Below are 16,293 nucleotides of genomic sequence, written 5' to 3'. Positions count from 1 at the left end.
GTCTCACCCTGATTGAAACCGAAACTTTCCTAGTAGGTATGCATGCGTGCGTGTGATCAAGCGTCAAGCTGACTGGTTCTCTTTTTGCAACCGGTGATGCGTAAACTTGATACATGTTGCGGCGCATCTTCAACCCTCGAAAAAGCAAACTCGACGTTAGATTGACTCCCTTATTGCAGGACAGTTTTTAGATCTACTCACCCCGGGTAAAGCTATCGCTGTCTAAAAACTAATACCCGAAAAAACACGTTGCATTTAATCTAGAAATTTTAATGTAAAAATTAGGATATCCATCTTATTATTTAATGCAACATAAAGCCTTCAGACAGAATTGAAACAAAAACAATTGGCCGTATTTCAGGTATTTATTATTGAATTCAAGATGTTCTTTTATAAAATTGTAGCGTTTTCTTCATGCTTTTAAGGAAAAATACGGATGAAATGAAACTATTTGTCACGGTTTCGAAGGAATTCCCGATTTTTTCCTGTAACAAGGCTCATTAGGCGGCGCACACCTTTTTCGTTCATCGATTTAGCTATCTTATTTCACAAGGTCTTCATCCGATTGATGTCTTTTACAACCTTTCCCTTTGCCTTGAGCCTCCTCGTTATGATTGCCTAGTATTTCTCAATAGGGCAGAACTGGGGGCAGTTGGGTGGGTTAAGGTTTTTCGGAACAAACTTGACTCCTCTCTCTGCATATCATTCTTAAACGACTTTGCTGTAATGACAGCTTGCCAATTCTGACCAAAATATTACGGCATGATCGTTGGAATTTTAATTGGTAAAAAATTTTGTTTTTTCAGGTGAACTAACTGTTTCTTGCTTGCTAGACCAATTGGAATTGTCCTATCAACAAACGAACATTTCAACCTGCACTTTTTAGAGCTTGTCACATGTCATGCATTACCTTAAATACTTTCAGATCGTTCTTACCCGCACCGCTGAGATCGTGGCTGTTTTAGCTGTAATTTTCAATTTTCTGATCGTTTTATTTTAATTTACTTAAGAAAACTACAGGTTCTGCTAGTTGGACAGCTCTATTTTTTTTAAAGCAAAAGCTATGTTCTAAAGTTTTAGTACACATCCGCTAAGCAAATGGGTATCGATTTTTAAATACGGCGAATGCGCCAACTGTAAACAAAACCAGATAATCACATAAATGCGTTAAACTCTTTATTTTACATCCTAAAATATGATCTTCTTTTAATTTTTCTTATTTTAGTTTAGTAAATTTAATTTTTTAAATAAGGCGAATAGCTTTTTTTATGAGTGTGTAATCCCACAGTTCATTCGCCCATTTCCCCTCAAAGTTTCGTCGCGAACAAAAAGACCAATAGTTTTTTCGAGATAGAAAAAGGGCATTGAAGTTTTTGAAATTTGTTTTCCAGGATTGGGTAATGCACAAATTAGTATTTATAAGATCGTTGAATGTGCTAATGTTTTAATGTGATCATTTGGACCCGCTTTCAAGCCGAAATTTGCTTGAATATTGCTTCTTTAATGAGTGATCCAAAAGGCGCACGCTCTTTTTTTTTAACTCAAAATTAAGTATGACCGAGGTTCAAAACATAGTTCGATTCTATGAACTTAAAGTTAAGTACCCTTTTTTCCTCCTTGCGATGGATCAAAACGGAGTTCGAACTGCGAATTCAAAATTGATCCCTTTTTTTCCTTCGGCGAGGGATCAAAGCTGAGTTCGACCTTATGAACTAAAAATTGAACTCTCTTTGTTGGACTGAAAACACTTAGCGAGTTCAGTCCGAACCGGAACAGCAACCAACGAACACGTCGCAAAATTTTGTCGTTCCGGAACAATTACCGGACGACTATGAAGGAACTTCATAATGAATGCATGTTCACCGTGTCAGCGTAAAATTCTGTCCGTCATTGTCATCATATGGTGAGCGGCTTGGAATGTCCGGAAACTTCCGGATGTTGTTTACTTCCCGTAGGAAGTAACATCCGGAAGTTTTCTTTGACCGGGAATGTCAAAACTTTCCACCGCTCTGTAATTGCAATGCAATGTACCGGAACAGCAGCATCCGGGTACAACAAATTTTAATCATCTTTTTATTCCCTGAAAAAAATTTACCCTCAAAAAAAAAGGATAAATTCGAGTTCGGCTGCCGAACTTAGTATTGAGTATGCCTATCAGAACTTAGTTTTGCTATTGCCCAGTCAAACTCAAAGTTGAGGGAAGCCACCGAAGCGCTGTTTTGCACCAAAACTACTTAATTTTGAGTTTAAAAAAAAGAGCGTGCGAACAGTCATTCTGGAATTCAAAAGGGCGCTCCAATTTGGCGAATGAACAAAATGAAAGCACCAGTCTGTGGTTAAAGGGCCCACAGTTATATTTATTAATTTTTTGAAGTAATTAGTACGGAAAAGCTATATTTATCGATCGGGTGATGAAATTAAATCAATTTGAAAGCATTTTAGCGACTTATTTAGGAAAATGATTGTATGCAGCTAAATAAGTAACTGATTTTATTTTTTGAAACTTGGAATGCGTTTTTCTCAAAACAAAGGTCTTGGCGCATTCGCCATATTAAGGGGGGGGTAGGGTCTAACACTTTCAAAAAATCGATTTTTTTATTTTTTTATTTTCTTATTGTAAAACATTTCAAGAATGTTGTGTCAAATTTTCAAGTCAATTGAAGCAAAACTGAAGAAATTATAGGCCTTTATCTCCTCCTATCTAATACTGCAAGAAAGCAAGAGCAGAAACTTCAAACGCGTTTTTCTCGAAAGCACATTTTAAAAGTCCGTGGACATCGTCATTTGAAAACTACTCATCCGATTCTTTTCAAATTTGGAACATGTTTTCTATATATAAAATACCAGACCCCAACGTTTTTGTTTTTTGTTTTTTTTACTTTGGGGAGATTTTACAGGTGAAAAATGGCGGATTTTTTCGTGAAAAATCGTAATTTTTACTTCAAACAGCCACAAAAATTTCATAAAATTTTTTTTAAGTTAAATAAAAACGTTGGGGTCCAGAAAAACATCTATTAAAAATATTTTGCTCTGATTTTTTGACCTCAGATGATTCTGTGCTGAGATACAGTGTCCACCGCAAATCCTGTTTTTTAAAAGGCATCCTCGAAAGTGCTCCGTCACCGGCTCATTTTTAAATATTTTTCTACGAAAAAAATACTAAATGTTCTTTTAACAATGCTTTGTATAATGCAAAAAATTTGAATACATTTGTTTGAACGATAGCTCTAGAAAAAAATCGTGAAAATGGTGTTTTTTTATAGCCGTTAGACCCTACCCCCCCCTTAAAAAATCGATACCAAAATGTGTATTCATACCAAACTAAGCAAATGCATTGAGCTTTTCCTTTGCTTGATTTCTAACTAAGTAAATGCCACCGAAGCAATTGTTAAACCTTATTCTTACCACTAATTGTCTTATTTGTAACGAAAACTTTTGTTTTTTCTTGTCACATCTGCGAAAACCCTGTCAAACCATAATATGTCGAAGTTATCGGATTGAAACTTGCGACATATTGATAGAAAAATCTTGGCCTCAATATGAAAAGAATCGATAGGAGAAGCGATTCGGGGACACTTGATCGTGGCTATGGCCAATCTGCCCGGTTCCGGAATGAAATATGTCAAAGTTATCGGATCGAGACTTGCGACATATTGATAGAAAGCTCTTGGCTTCTTCGTGAAGGAAATCGATAGAAGAAGCAATTCGGAGACACTGGGTCGTGGCTATGGCCAATCTGGCCAGTTACGGAACAAAATATGTCAAAAATATCTGATCGAGACTTGCGACATATTCATAGAAAGTCCCCGAATCACTTCTCCCATCGATTCCTTTCATGAAGAGGCCCAATGCTTTCTATCAATATGTCGCAAGTTTCAATTCGATATTTTTGACATATTTCGTTCCGGAACCGCCCAGATTGGCCATAGCCACGACCCAGTGTCCCCGAATTGCTGCTTCTATCGATTTCCTTCATGAAGAGGCCAAGAGCTTTCTATCAATATCATATTGACATATTGACAATATGTCGCAATTCTCGATCCGATATTTTCTGGCCAAATGTCCGACAGATTGCAATTCCTCTTAATCGTCTTCAAATTCTTACCATGCAGTTTCCGGTCAAAAGTTCCACTCCGATAATTGAGTTGAGGCTTCCGAATCGTCGTCACTGTTTCCTTATACCGTTTGATAACACGCCATACGGTTTTTCAAGGTAATTTCAGCTGTTTAGCTAGCCTAGATGCAGACCACAATAGATTTTCCAAATAACTATGCACAATTTTTTTCCCTTCTTTCGGCTTCCATGTTGATTGTTAACGAAGTACATTCGATTTGCGGAATGTCAAAAATATATACGTGAAGCTGACGAAATTCCCGACATTATTTTATTTTATTTTTATTTATATAGTATTCCGTCTCACGACATAACTTGACGAACATAATTCCTAAAATTCACTCGGTCCATGGCAACCGTTCTCCAATTCCTCGGGCACCCCACGTTCGCCAGATCACGCTCCACTTGGTCTAACCACCTCGCTCGTTGCGGCCCCGCTCGTCTTGTTCCTACCGGATTCGTAGCGAACACCTGTTTTGCAGGACAGTCGTCCGGCATTCTCGCAACATGTCCCGCCCAGCGTATCCGGCCAGCTTTCACCACCTTCTGGATACTGGGTTCGCCGTAGAGTCGCGCGAGCTCGTGGTTCATCCTTCGCCTCCACACTCCGTTCTCCTGTACGCCGCCAAAGATGGTTCTTAACACTCGTCGCTCGAATACTCCGAGTGTACGCAGGTCCTCCTCGAGCAATATCCATATCTCGTGCCCGTAGAGAACAACCGGTCTAATGAGCGTCATATACAGGTTACACTTCGTGCGAGGGCTAAGTCTTCTCGACCGCAGTTGCTTGTGAAGTCCATAGTAGACACGACTTCCGCTAATCATTTGCCGCCGCATCTCACGGCTGGTGTCATTGTCTGGGGTCTCCAGTGAGGAGAGATAGACAAAGTCTTCGACTATCTGCAACTCGTTGCCGTCGATCGTGACCTTTTTATTACTGGACAAGCGGGTTCGGTCGGTCTCGGATCTGCAGGCCAGCATGTACTTCGTCTTGGACGTATTAATCATCAACCCAATCCTTCCTGCTTCGCGTTTCAGTTTGCGGTAGATCTCCTCCACCACCGCAGATGATCTGCCGACTATATCAATGTCATCGCCAAAGCAGATAAGTTGACTGAATCTGTTGAAAATCGTGCCCCGCATTTCGCCCACCACTCGTCGAATAACACCTTGTAGCGCCACGTTGAACATCATGCAGGATAAACCATAGCCTTGTCGGAGCCCCCTGTGCGATTCGAAAGAACTCGACAATTCACCCGAAATCCGCACACAGCACTGCGTTCCATCCATCGTCGCCTTGATCAGTCTGGTCAGCTTCCCGGAAGAGCCGTCCTCGTCCATGATTTTTCATAGCTCCACCTATTAAAGGAAGTCTTAATCGGGCGCTTTCACGTAGGTATGTGCTTCCAATTGTCCAAACACAACTTCGAATGGAAAACCGAAGGTTTGGAGTAATACAGTCATGTTATAAGATTAAATTCATCAAATTGCAAAAGGACGTTTGCGCCAAACAATCAATGCAGAAGGTTGTAGGTACATAACGCTTAGAAATAGCAATTTTAACGCCCATATCGAATACATAGTAATATTCTTTATCTATTTTACGATTGGTCCAAGTTTTAAGAAAATTCTGAATGCCTGTTTGAAAACTAGAATTGAAAAGTTATTTCGAAACTTCCACAGCGATTTTCTCGAAACTCGTTAAGTCGCTTATACGACTCAATCACAACAAACTCTAGAATTAGTTCAAAAATCGGCTTTCAATAGAAATAAAAGGAGGGTTGAAAATAATACCAGTAATCATACTGTTGTAGTCAATTTTTGTATGAAATTATTTCTTATTATTTTAATAGTAATTTTCATTAAAAACAAATAGCAAACATTTCAAGTATAGTCCAAAATACCAAATAATACTTTTTGCCATCTCGTCGTATGGAACTGCCCCGCTCACGAATGTTTGCCACATCGTCAAGAGTTCCTCAAGGGAGCCATCTCGGACCCCTGCTGTTTATAATCTTCGTGAATAACCTGTGCTCAACACTTCAGTCCAATACACTGCTTTAAAAAGATCCATAGCACTGTTGACTGTCTGACACTCAAGCTGACTTCGCTAGGCTAGATGAGTGGTGCCGCTTAAACCGAATACCAGCAAGTGTAAAAAAGTGTCAGATTATGAACTGTTCTCGTGCAAGAAGAACGATCCATCAACTAACCGGAGTTAGGCTGGAGAATGTTAAGTCTATTCTCGACCTAGTAGTGAAGATCGTCGTTTTGAATTAGGTTTAAACAGAATTTCGTAGGTTTTAAGTCATCAGTCTGTACGGTAATTGAACCAAAAATGAAGTAAATAAATTAAATCTTCAATTTGACTGTCTTAGAAGCAACTAGGTTTCGGACTGAACGTTTCCCATCCAAGTAAAAACAGTGTAGAAAATTGGTACCGTAAACTTGGGGAACATTCATTTTTGAATATTTTGGAAGAGTTTGCTTTTTCGTTATACCTTAAAGTTTTAAAACACTAACTGAGGTTAGGAGTATAAAACATGATAATTGGTTGCAGTAAATTCAAACGACATTGGTGGTTATCATTGAATGCTTGTTACCAAACCAGAATTCGATTTTCGGTGTAACTTTGATCACTATGGTTTTTACGTACCTCAACATCTTTAAAATTATTGTTATGGTGCCATTTAGCACAGAAGGCATAAACATTAATAACAGTAATTTTTGTTGGAACCTGAACTGATTTTTATAACCTTTTTTTTTTCAAAAAGATTTATAATCAAAAGATGGACAATGTTGCTGCATCTAGGGGTAAAAATTATAAACATTTTCCCAATTTTTTGGGCGTCAAAAACAAATGAATTTTTGCCATTATGCAATTCCCTAGGTCCTCACCCTTTTTCCATGTTCTTTTTTTTCAAATTCAACCATTAGATAGAGTTTTAGCCATTTTTACTATACGGGCTTTCTCATGGAAAATTACCATTTTTTTGTTTTTCAATATCCAAAAATTTTCACCAAATGACCATAACAATATCACTTTAACTAAACCTAAACAATGGGAAAAGTTGCGCTTCCACAAAAAACAACCCATTTGCTCCTAAATGCATAAATTTGATCAGGAGAGATGTTTGTTTGTGAGACTTCGAAAAACCAGATATTTTAAGATTTTAAAATTACATTTTAAGTAATATCAAAAATATTCTAATAAAAATCAAATTTAGCTTATTTGTAACTCAGTCTATAGTAAGGTTGCCAGATTGCCCGATTTTATCCGCGTTTGCCCGGATATTTGATACAAAATTTGGGAACAGTCTGGTCCGGCCCGGTTGCCCGGATTTCTATGAAAAATGCCCAGATTTTTTCACTTTATTTGGGAAATCAAAGAAAATAATAATAAATTGTGTTGTAATTTCTTTTTAATTAGCCACCAAAACGAAAATTTTAGAACCGATTTTGCAAAAAAATATCCTGAAAGGTTTTTTTGATGCCTTAAATACGATTTAAAATCTGTTTATGAATTTTAATAAAAAAAATATTTTCTTTTAATTTTTTAACTTAATAATTGAGGAATCGGAGGGTTTTGACAAAATTTGCCCGGATATTGCCTGGATTTTTGGTCGTCAATTAGAAATGAAATGCCCGGATTTTGCCAGGGTTTTAATAAAATTGCCCGGTTTGTCCTGGCTCCGGATCGCCAGCAGTGAAGATCTTTTATATCTCAGCCCAATGCGTCGGTCAATCGGCGCTGGACCCTTAGGTAGGTAGGTAGGGTTTGTCTTGCCCGGATACGTGCTAAAAAATTCTGGCAACCTTAGTCTATAGGCTTTCAAACGTAGTAAACAGTTTTCAGATAATTTAATTTTGAACTCAATTAATGGTGATTATCTGCAAAAATTTCATGTTGATCAAAGTTACCTCGGTGATCAAAGTTACCTCAGTTTACGGTACTTTCTAGTTCATAAGCATATACAGACCCCCTTTGATTTTGCCAACATGCCCGAACATTTTGTGTTGCTAAAATCGAACGGTTTTTTCTCAACTCTTTTTCACTTTTTTTTACAAAAAAATCATAATTATTATTATTTTACTAAATGTTTAGTCCAATTTTGATCATTTTATCCATTTTTGATTTTTATCACCATGTTTTGATGCATTTATCACTTTTCTTGTTTTGTTTATAATGTTTGTTTTTTGTTAGTCATATATACTATTTTTACCATTTTGCGGGATCTTGGTAGGCTGTGGACGAAGAAAGCAGACAATTTTGTTGACAGGAAAATTTTCTGAAATTTGTTATATTGGTGAAAAATTCGAGAAACAAAGCTCTTATGGTGGTTGAAATACGAGAAATGGAACCGACCAGTGCCCCTCCCAAAAGAAAACCTACTATCGAGCCTTGGTTCCTCCGAAGAAGCGAAGCCGGCAGTTTTCCCAATATCACCTGATCCAGTCAAGTCACGTTCCCGGAATTTTTTACAGGAATTAAATCTATTTCTGCGTCTTGAATCATCCTTAATCATCGTTTCCCTTTGATTTGGTGAACTCGTTCTGTATTATTTTTATTCTTTTTTTTATCTTATTGTTCTCCCAAATAACCAAAACTCTATATAATCATATGAAGCGTTTGGTAGGGAACTCCACGCTTTATTCCTCCCTTGAATCTGTATCTTTTGCGTTTTACATCTCATGGTTGGCCTGGCCGAAGTAGTATCTGCAATGCATGTTCTATGTATCAGATACTATGTTGAAAAGAAAAATAAAGCACGCAAGTTTTTCATTTTCCAGGATGTTTACAAGTTTTGGCCATGTTGGTGTGAGAAGAAGAAGAAGAATATTTACTATTTTTACCATTTTGCGTCAATTTTGAATTATTTTTTTGTCATTTTAAGTCTTTTTTTGTATTTGTTTTTTTTTTATTTTATGAAATTTTCATTATTTTTGTCATTTTTGAAAACTTTATAATTTTTTCTAAAATTGTTTTTATCGAGGCTGGGTAATTCGGCCGAAAGTCATGAGGCCGATAGCCATTCGGCCGAAGGTCATTCAGCCGATGGACGTTAGGCCGAATGGGCTATCTGGCCGAACAGGCCACTAGGCCGAAAGGACGCAAGGCCGAAAGGATGTTCGGCCGAATGATCACTAGGCCGAAAGGTCATGAGGCCGAATGGTTATTAGGCCGAATGGTCATTAGGCTGAATGGTCATTAGGCCGAATGGACATAAGGTCGAATGGTCATTAGGCCGAATGGTCATTTGGCCGAATGGTCATTAGGCCGAATCGTCGTAAGGCCGAATCGTCGTAAGGCCGAATGGTCGTAAGGCCGATTGGTCGCAAGGCCGAATGGTCGTAAGGCCGAAAGGTCCTAAGACCGAATAGTCGTAAGGGCAAATGGATGCTTGGCCGAAAGATCGTAAGGCCGAATGGTCGTTAGGCCGAATGGTCATTAGGCTGAATGATCGTCATGAATGGTTGCTAGGTCAATAAGAAATCTTTTACACTTGTCTGCATGCTAGGCGGAATGGTCGTTTGGCCGAATGGCTGTTAGGCCGAATGGATGCTATAAGGTCGTTAGGCCAAATAGCAACTAGGCGGTTGGTTGTTAGGCTGAATGGTCGTTGGACCGAATTTATGCTAGGCCTGTAAGACATCCAACCGTTTGGCCCGACGACCATTCGGCCTAACGATCTTTCGGCCTAGCATCCATCCGGCCTTACGAACATTCGGCCTTACGACCATTCGACCTTGCGACCATTCGGTCTAATGACCATTCGGCCTACGTCCATTCGGCCTGATGACCATTCGACCTAACATCCATTCGGCCAAATAATATTCGGCCAAAGAACCTTCGGCCTAATGTCGCATTCGGCCTATTGTTCTATTCGGCCGATCATCCGTAGGCCTTTTAACCCATTCGGCCAAGCGACCTTCGGCCTAACATCTTTCGGCCTATCGGCCTTCGGCCGAATGTCCGACCCCCGTTTTAATCGGTTCTATAAAGTAACTATAACTATAAGGTAACTTTAATTATAAGGTAATGTCGCTTCAAAAAAATGTTCAATTTCCGGAAACGAATGTTGCCAAAATTGAATGTTGCCAAAAACGAACAGCGTCTCTAATTGGGTGTAATCTGGATTGAAGTAAATTAAAGTAAAGTAAAGTAAAGTAAAGTAAAGTAAAGTAAAGTAAAGTAAAGTAAAGTAAAGTAAAGTAAAGTAAAGTAAAGTAAAGTAAAGTAAAGTAAAGTAAAGTAAAGTAAAGTAAAGTAAAGTAAAGTAAAGTAAAGTAAAGTAAAGTAAAGTAAAGTAAAGTAAAGTAAAGTAAAGTAAAGTAAAGTAAAGTAAAGTAAAGTAAAGTAAAGTAAAGTAAAGTAAAGTAAAGTAAAGTAAAGTAAAGTAAAGTAAAGTAAAGTAAAGTAAAGTAAAGTAAAGTAAAGTAAAGTAAAGTAAAGTAAAGTAAAGTAAAGTAAAGTAAAGTAAAGTAAAGTAAAGTAAAGTAAAGTAAAGTAAAGTAAAGTAAAGTAAAGTAAAGTAAAGTAAAGTAAAGTAAAGTAAAGTAAAGTAAAGTAAAGTTTAGTTTAGTTTAGTTTATTTATTTATTTCGTCAACCGTAACGTAGACTACATAGTTTGATACATGTGAATTTCCTTAAGACTAGGTTTAAGCAGTGTCTGCTTTACAATTTCTCCTTAAGAGTTTAGATTTCTTCGATTAAAATATTGTTTGAGTTTTTGCCGAGACATTGTAAAGTCAATGGTTTCGCAGTGTTGATTGTAAGAGGCCATCATGCGATTTATTGGCCCGTTTTTCGCGTAGTTTGTGCGATAGTTATTAATGAAAAATAAATTTCGATTTCGGAGTTGCCGAGAAGGTGCATAAAAGTTTAATTTTGATAGAATTTCTTTTGAGTCAATACGCTGCGAAACAATATCGTTTACAAATGAAACCATTGCATATTCACGGCGTTCTTTTAGTGTTTGTATGTCAATGAGCATGCAGCGCGCTTTATATGATGGAAGTGGAAATGATGTCCAACCTAATTTACGAAGAGCATATAGTAGAAATTGCTTCTGTACTGATTCTATTCTTTCTTCGTGTGAAATTGAAGAAAGAATAGAATCAGTACAGAAGCAATTTCTACTATATGCTATAAAGTAAAGTAAAGTAAAGTAAAGTAAAGTAAAGTAAAGTAAAGTAAAGTAAAGTAAAGTAAAGTAAAGTAAAGTAAAGTAAAGTAAAGTAAAGTAAAGTAAAGTAAAGTAAAGTAAAGTAAAGCAAAGTAAAGTAAAGTAAAGTAAAGTAAAGTAAAGTAAAGTAAAGTAAAGTAAAGTAAAGTAAAGTAAAGTAAAGTAAAGTAAAGTAAAGTAAAGTAAAGTAAAGTAAAGTAAAGTAAAGTAAAGTAAAGTAAAGTAAAGTAAAGTAAAGTAAAGTAAAGTAAAGTAAAGTAAAGTAAAGTAAAGTAAAGTAAAGTAAAGTAAAGTAAAGTAAAGTAAAGTAAAGTAAAGTAAAGTAAAGTAAAGTAAAGTAAAGTAAAGTAAAGTAAAGTAAAGTAAAGTAAAGTAAAGTAAAGTAAAGTAAAGTAAAGTAAAGTAAAGTAAAGTAAAGTAAAGTAAAGTAAAGTAAAGTAAAGTAAAGTAAAGTAAAGTAAAGTAAAGTAAAGTAAAGTAAAGTAAAGTAAAGTAAAGTAAAGTAAAGTAAAGTAAAGTAAAGTAAAGTAAAGTAAAGTAAAGTAAAGTAAAGTAAAGTAAAGTAAAGTAAAGTAAAGTAAAGTAAAGTAAAGTAAAGTAAAGTAAAGTAAAGTAAAGTAAAGTAAAGTAAAGTAAAGTAAAGTAAAGTAAAGTAAAGTAAAGTAAAGTAAAGTAAAGTAAAGTAAAGTAAAGTAAAGTAAAGTAAAGTAAAGTAAAGTAAAGTAAAGTAAAGTAAAGTAAAGTAAAGTAAAGTAAAGTAAAGTAAAGTAAAGTAAAGTAAAGTAAAGTAAAGTAAAGTAAAGTAAAGTAAAGTAAAGTAAAGTAAAGTAAAGTAAAGTAAAGTAAAGTAAAGTAAAGTAAAGTAAAGTAAAGTAAAGTAAAGTAAAGTAAAGTAAAGTAAAGTAAAGTAAAGTAAAGTAAAGTAAAGTAAAGTAAAGTAAAGTAAAGTAAAGTAAAGTAAAGTAAAGTAAAGTAAAGTAAAGTAAAGTAAAGTAAAGTAAAGTAAAGTAAAGTAAAGTAAAGTAAAGTAAAGTAAAGTAAAGTAAAGTAAAGTAAAGTAAAGTAAAGTAAAGTAAAGTAAAGTAAAGTAAAGTAAAGTAAAGTAAAGTAAAGTAAAGTAAAGTAAAGTAAAGTAAAGTAAAGTAAAGTAAAGTAAAGTAAAGTAAAGTAAAGTAAAGTAAAGTAAAGTAAACAAATAACAAAGAAGAACAACTCGTGAAAATAGTATCAATTTTCAATTATATCAAAATTTCGCTCACTGGCGTGGCGTACATTTATCTAAACAATCCCTAAACAATGTATACGTTGAAAAGAGAATTTACGCACTTCTATTAAGCAATTCATGTTCCGCATGGAAACTAAACACAAACTTGCTAAGCTTACATCAAGCAATTCGGACATCACTGGACACGGCACGCGGAGCCCTTTGTAAAAGGCCTGGGTAGGTATTGTGCGCTCGACGAGATTGCCCACGAATTAGCCGGAGCTCGTACGAAATCGAGAGTAAAGTATGTAGGTAAAGCTCTAACTAAACGAATGACTAATGCTCGCGCGACACAGTTTGATCCGCTAATAGTATGGCATACCCACGGCTATTAAAGGTACTGGTACTGGGGGAGCAATAAATAGTAGTATGTAGGGCGGGGGCTGTCGTACGGATCGTACAACGTCGGGCTGGGTTAAGGAAGAAAAACAAGTTTTCTCGCTTATTACAGCGCCGATGTCTTTTTTGAATCGCTACGGTTCATTCGTCCAACAAGAATAACCATTTCCTAGTTTTTTCTTCTCTCGTGGGTATCGTTTCTCGTTCTTTCTCAGAGGTCGTTTCGCTACGCCTTCATGCCCCTTTGAGATTCGGGGTGGTTCGGTGTATATTTACCTAGAGGTTGGTACCTACTATTTAGTCACTGTCAAGAATGAACGTTACTTACCGATCATGCGCGCGGGGGAGCTGCTAGAACGAACAACGTGTTTCTGGTTTCCTTGTTTCGAGATTCGGAGAGCAAAACAAGCTGAGCTCTGTTGAATGGGTCCCTGGTATTACAGAACCGTGTTGTTGGGGAGGAAATGGTGGGCCGCTCGAGATTGAAATCGAAAGTATTTTGCAATTAGAGCGGGTGGTATTTACGTGCCGCAAATCGGCACGTGAAACGATTTGAATGAGACAATCGAGTTTGAAAAAAGTCAACAGAACACTAGATTGTGTTATGATTTTTTTTTTCGCTATGAAATAAATCTCATGGACCGGACTACTAAAACTTCGAACCGTTGAAATGTCTCTTACATTGATTCAATCCATTGAATCGGTGATCGGTTTCAAAATCTCGAAATGAATTTTAAAGATCGACTTACTTTTAATTGCACTAATTTGACAAAACTCTTGTTTCGAAATGCTTATGAGATCTTTAACGGATTGAAGATTGTTGATCAATTTACAAGGTCTACTTTGAATGCTTCCACCAATTTTGATTGAGTAAATCAGTAAGTTCGGAAGCTTGAGCCATAGGCGATTGGTCTATCTGGTCACGCTTCATAAGGAAGTGCCGGAATAAGACGGTCGTTGCTTTTGATGCGAATTCCTCGGAACAGTTGCTTGCAGTCAACGCTCTAATTTATGCACCCGAATGGCCGCGCGCTAATTGGTGAAGGGTGTTTCTTTGTGGGTGAAAAAAGAATGATCACTCGACAGGCTCATGTGTTTAAATTGTTTTTTCATTCATATTTTTTCGATACGATGTTGGTTTATACAATCAAAGTGTTCCAGATAGTTGGTTTGGTTAAGTGAAAATTGGAATTGAAAAAAGGATCATTAAATAAGATCTAACTGAGATAGGCAATCCATTAGGTCTCTCCTACGTACTTATATCACAACAGGCAGTAACTCTTACTCGACTACTTAAACAAATACAGAATACGCGCGGGTTTTGGTTCTACTCACGACCCGAGGCCGTGGGCAGGGATTCTGAAGGGATCCAAAGTTGTGGGGGAGAAAGGGATTCCGCTGCGGGATCTGCAACTTGACACATTCTCTCGCACACATTCGGTCACATACTCATACTCAAGCACTCTCAGAATCTTTGACTTAGACCTTGTTGAAGGAGTAGCTGAAACCGTCCGGGGTTCTGTTCAGCTGCAGCTTGCCTGGTGGGTAGAATCGGTGTGGAGCCTCGGTAGTGGCCCAGTCCTGTCGGGGAGCTGGCTGAGCTTGTTGGTGTTGGTAGTTGTTGTACTGAGGAGCAGGAGCTACTGGTGCTGGGGCTGGAGCTGGCTGATGATGGTAGTTGTGGACTGGAGCTGGAGCTGGAGCGGAAGCCTTGCGGGGCGAGTGCTGTTCGCTGAAGGCTGGGTCGTTCCAGCGGGGATCGTACTGACCATCATCATAACCCTGGCTGTCCAGGCTGCGTCCGGAGCTGGAGAACTGAGGCTGGTACTGAGGCTGCTGTGGTTGATACTGAGCCTGGGGCTGGTACTGAGGCTGAGGCTGATACCGGGCCTGTTCAGCAGCAGCAGCATGTGGAGGAGCAGCTGGAGCTACTGGCAAATGATCACCAGAAGCCTGGAATCTGCGGAATCCGGAAAGGTCAATAAGCTGAAAGTCTCCTCTAGTACTACACTGCTAGACTTACCCATTCTTTCCAGCACTGTAGGAGATAGTTCTTCTTTGTCCCGAGGGGTCAACGTAACTGTAGGAGCCGCGACGAGTGCCATCGGCGTCAGTTTCCTCCTTGAAGTTCGTTCCATCTTCCTGGTCGTAGGCGGCACCAAACTTGCCATCCCCGGAAAGATAACGCTGTTCACTGAGGATCGCGGCCGTCTTAGGATCACGGTTGTAACCCTGATTGTACTGGGCGCTGGCCGCTACCAGCAATGTTGACACCACAATCTTAAAACACAGAAAGCAATCAATTAGTACACTTTCAAAAGATGAATTAGTCCATTTTTCCCAATTCACTTAACAAAATTTCCTCATTATCTCCCTTCCCCCCGAAAGGACACTCACAAATCGAAACATTTTTGCTATCACTCTTTATTTCTTCCGAGAGGTTTCCCTGTGTGGTAAACTGCTCTTCCTGGTTCCGGAACAAGCCTTTACTGTAGAAGTACACACGCACGCTCACGAGTCAACTACTAAACCAGATCCTGATCCCGATTCCTGGATCAAGACACTGATATATGAACTGCTAAGAAAGAACTGACTTAAGCCGGGACTGTCAAGTGGCTTTTATACGAGGAACCTCCAGCAATTTTGGTCTAGAGCTCCAATTCGTATCGTCGTTGGTCGGTTCGTTCGCGCGCGCCTTGGGAAATAGCTACAACAACAACGACTAAAACATGCATTTTCTGTTTTCTGCTAGCCGATCGCCATCGATCGCGCCACGAGCCGCCGAGAGTCGCGATATACTCGCTAGTACCCGAAAAAAGCTCACACTGTAGAACCACCCCCGATCCTCAACAGCTCACTCTCACTTACTCTCATCCATCGACGCCACCCCACCCACCAGCCCCAACACCCAAGACCAAGAACGTTTATACTAATTGTTGTCGTCGTCTATAGAACCCAAACACAACCACTAACTAGAAAAGTTTGCGGAAAAAAATCACCTGAATCAAATGGATCCCAAGCCATCGCGGGAAAAAGCTGGTGGATTAGCAGCTTGTCCAAGTCCGGCATTAGTAGAACAGAAGCCGTCGTCGCGTCGCGTCGCTCGCTGGCTGGGGCGACGAGGAAAATTCTTGGCTGCATGCTTTTAATTTTCTACCTACCAACTTCTACCGACTCCTATAAACAACCAATCAGCTCCAAGTTGCGGGAAACGAGCGGGCGCTAAGTGGTGTTTTATTATACACGTTCGTGAGTGTTTCTTATTACTTTACAACGGTGCCACTAATGCTGGGAAATTGTTCTAATTTTCTGGGAAAATTATCGTGCCGAAGCTTGAAATAAACGGAATGTTTGAGATGATTAATGGAATCAGAGACAAAAAACGGA

The 16,293-nt window shown here is 38.3% G+C and overlaps 1 protein-coding gene across 1 annotated transcript; it reads right to left on the bottom strand.

Moving 5' to 3' along the window:
- Window positions 1–13,994: 13,994 nt before the first annotated feature.
- LOC129755644 (cuticle protein 2) lies at window positions 13,995–15,503 on the bottom strand. Its single transcript, XM_055752254.1, has 3 exons — window positions 15,304–15,503; window positions 14,930–15,186; window positions 13,995–14,866 (listed from the first exon to the last, which is right to left on the bottom strand). The coding sequence occupies exons 1-3, from the start codon at window positions 15,313–15,315 to the stop codon at window positions 14,386–14,388; spliced, it is 750 nt and encodes a 249-aa protein (XP_055608229.1). The 5' UTR covers window positions 15,316–15,503; the 3' UTR covers window positions 13,995–14,385.
- Between the last annotated feature and the right edge of the window lie 790 nt (window positions 15,504–16,293).

The sequence above is a fragment of the Uranotaenia lowii genome, chromosome 1 (assembly GCF_029784155.1).
Source record: "Uranotaenia lowii strain MFRU-FL chromosome 1, ASM2978415v1, whole genome shotgun sequence".
Lineage (NCBI taxonomy): Eukaryota > Metazoa > Arthropoda > Insecta > Diptera > Culicidae > Uranotaenia > Uranotaenia lowii.
Note: the sequence above shows the minus strand (reverse complement) of the source record. Positions and strands in the feature narration are given on the sequence as shown.

What these genes read in the sequence shown, in the direction of transcription:
- LOC129755644 (XM_055752254.1), bottom strand. An exon ending in TACAGTGCTGGAAAGAATGG is followed by an intron (nt 14,867 to 14,929) that starts GTAAGTCTAGCA and finishes CGGATTCCGCAG; the next exon opens with ATTCCAGGCTTCTGGTGATC.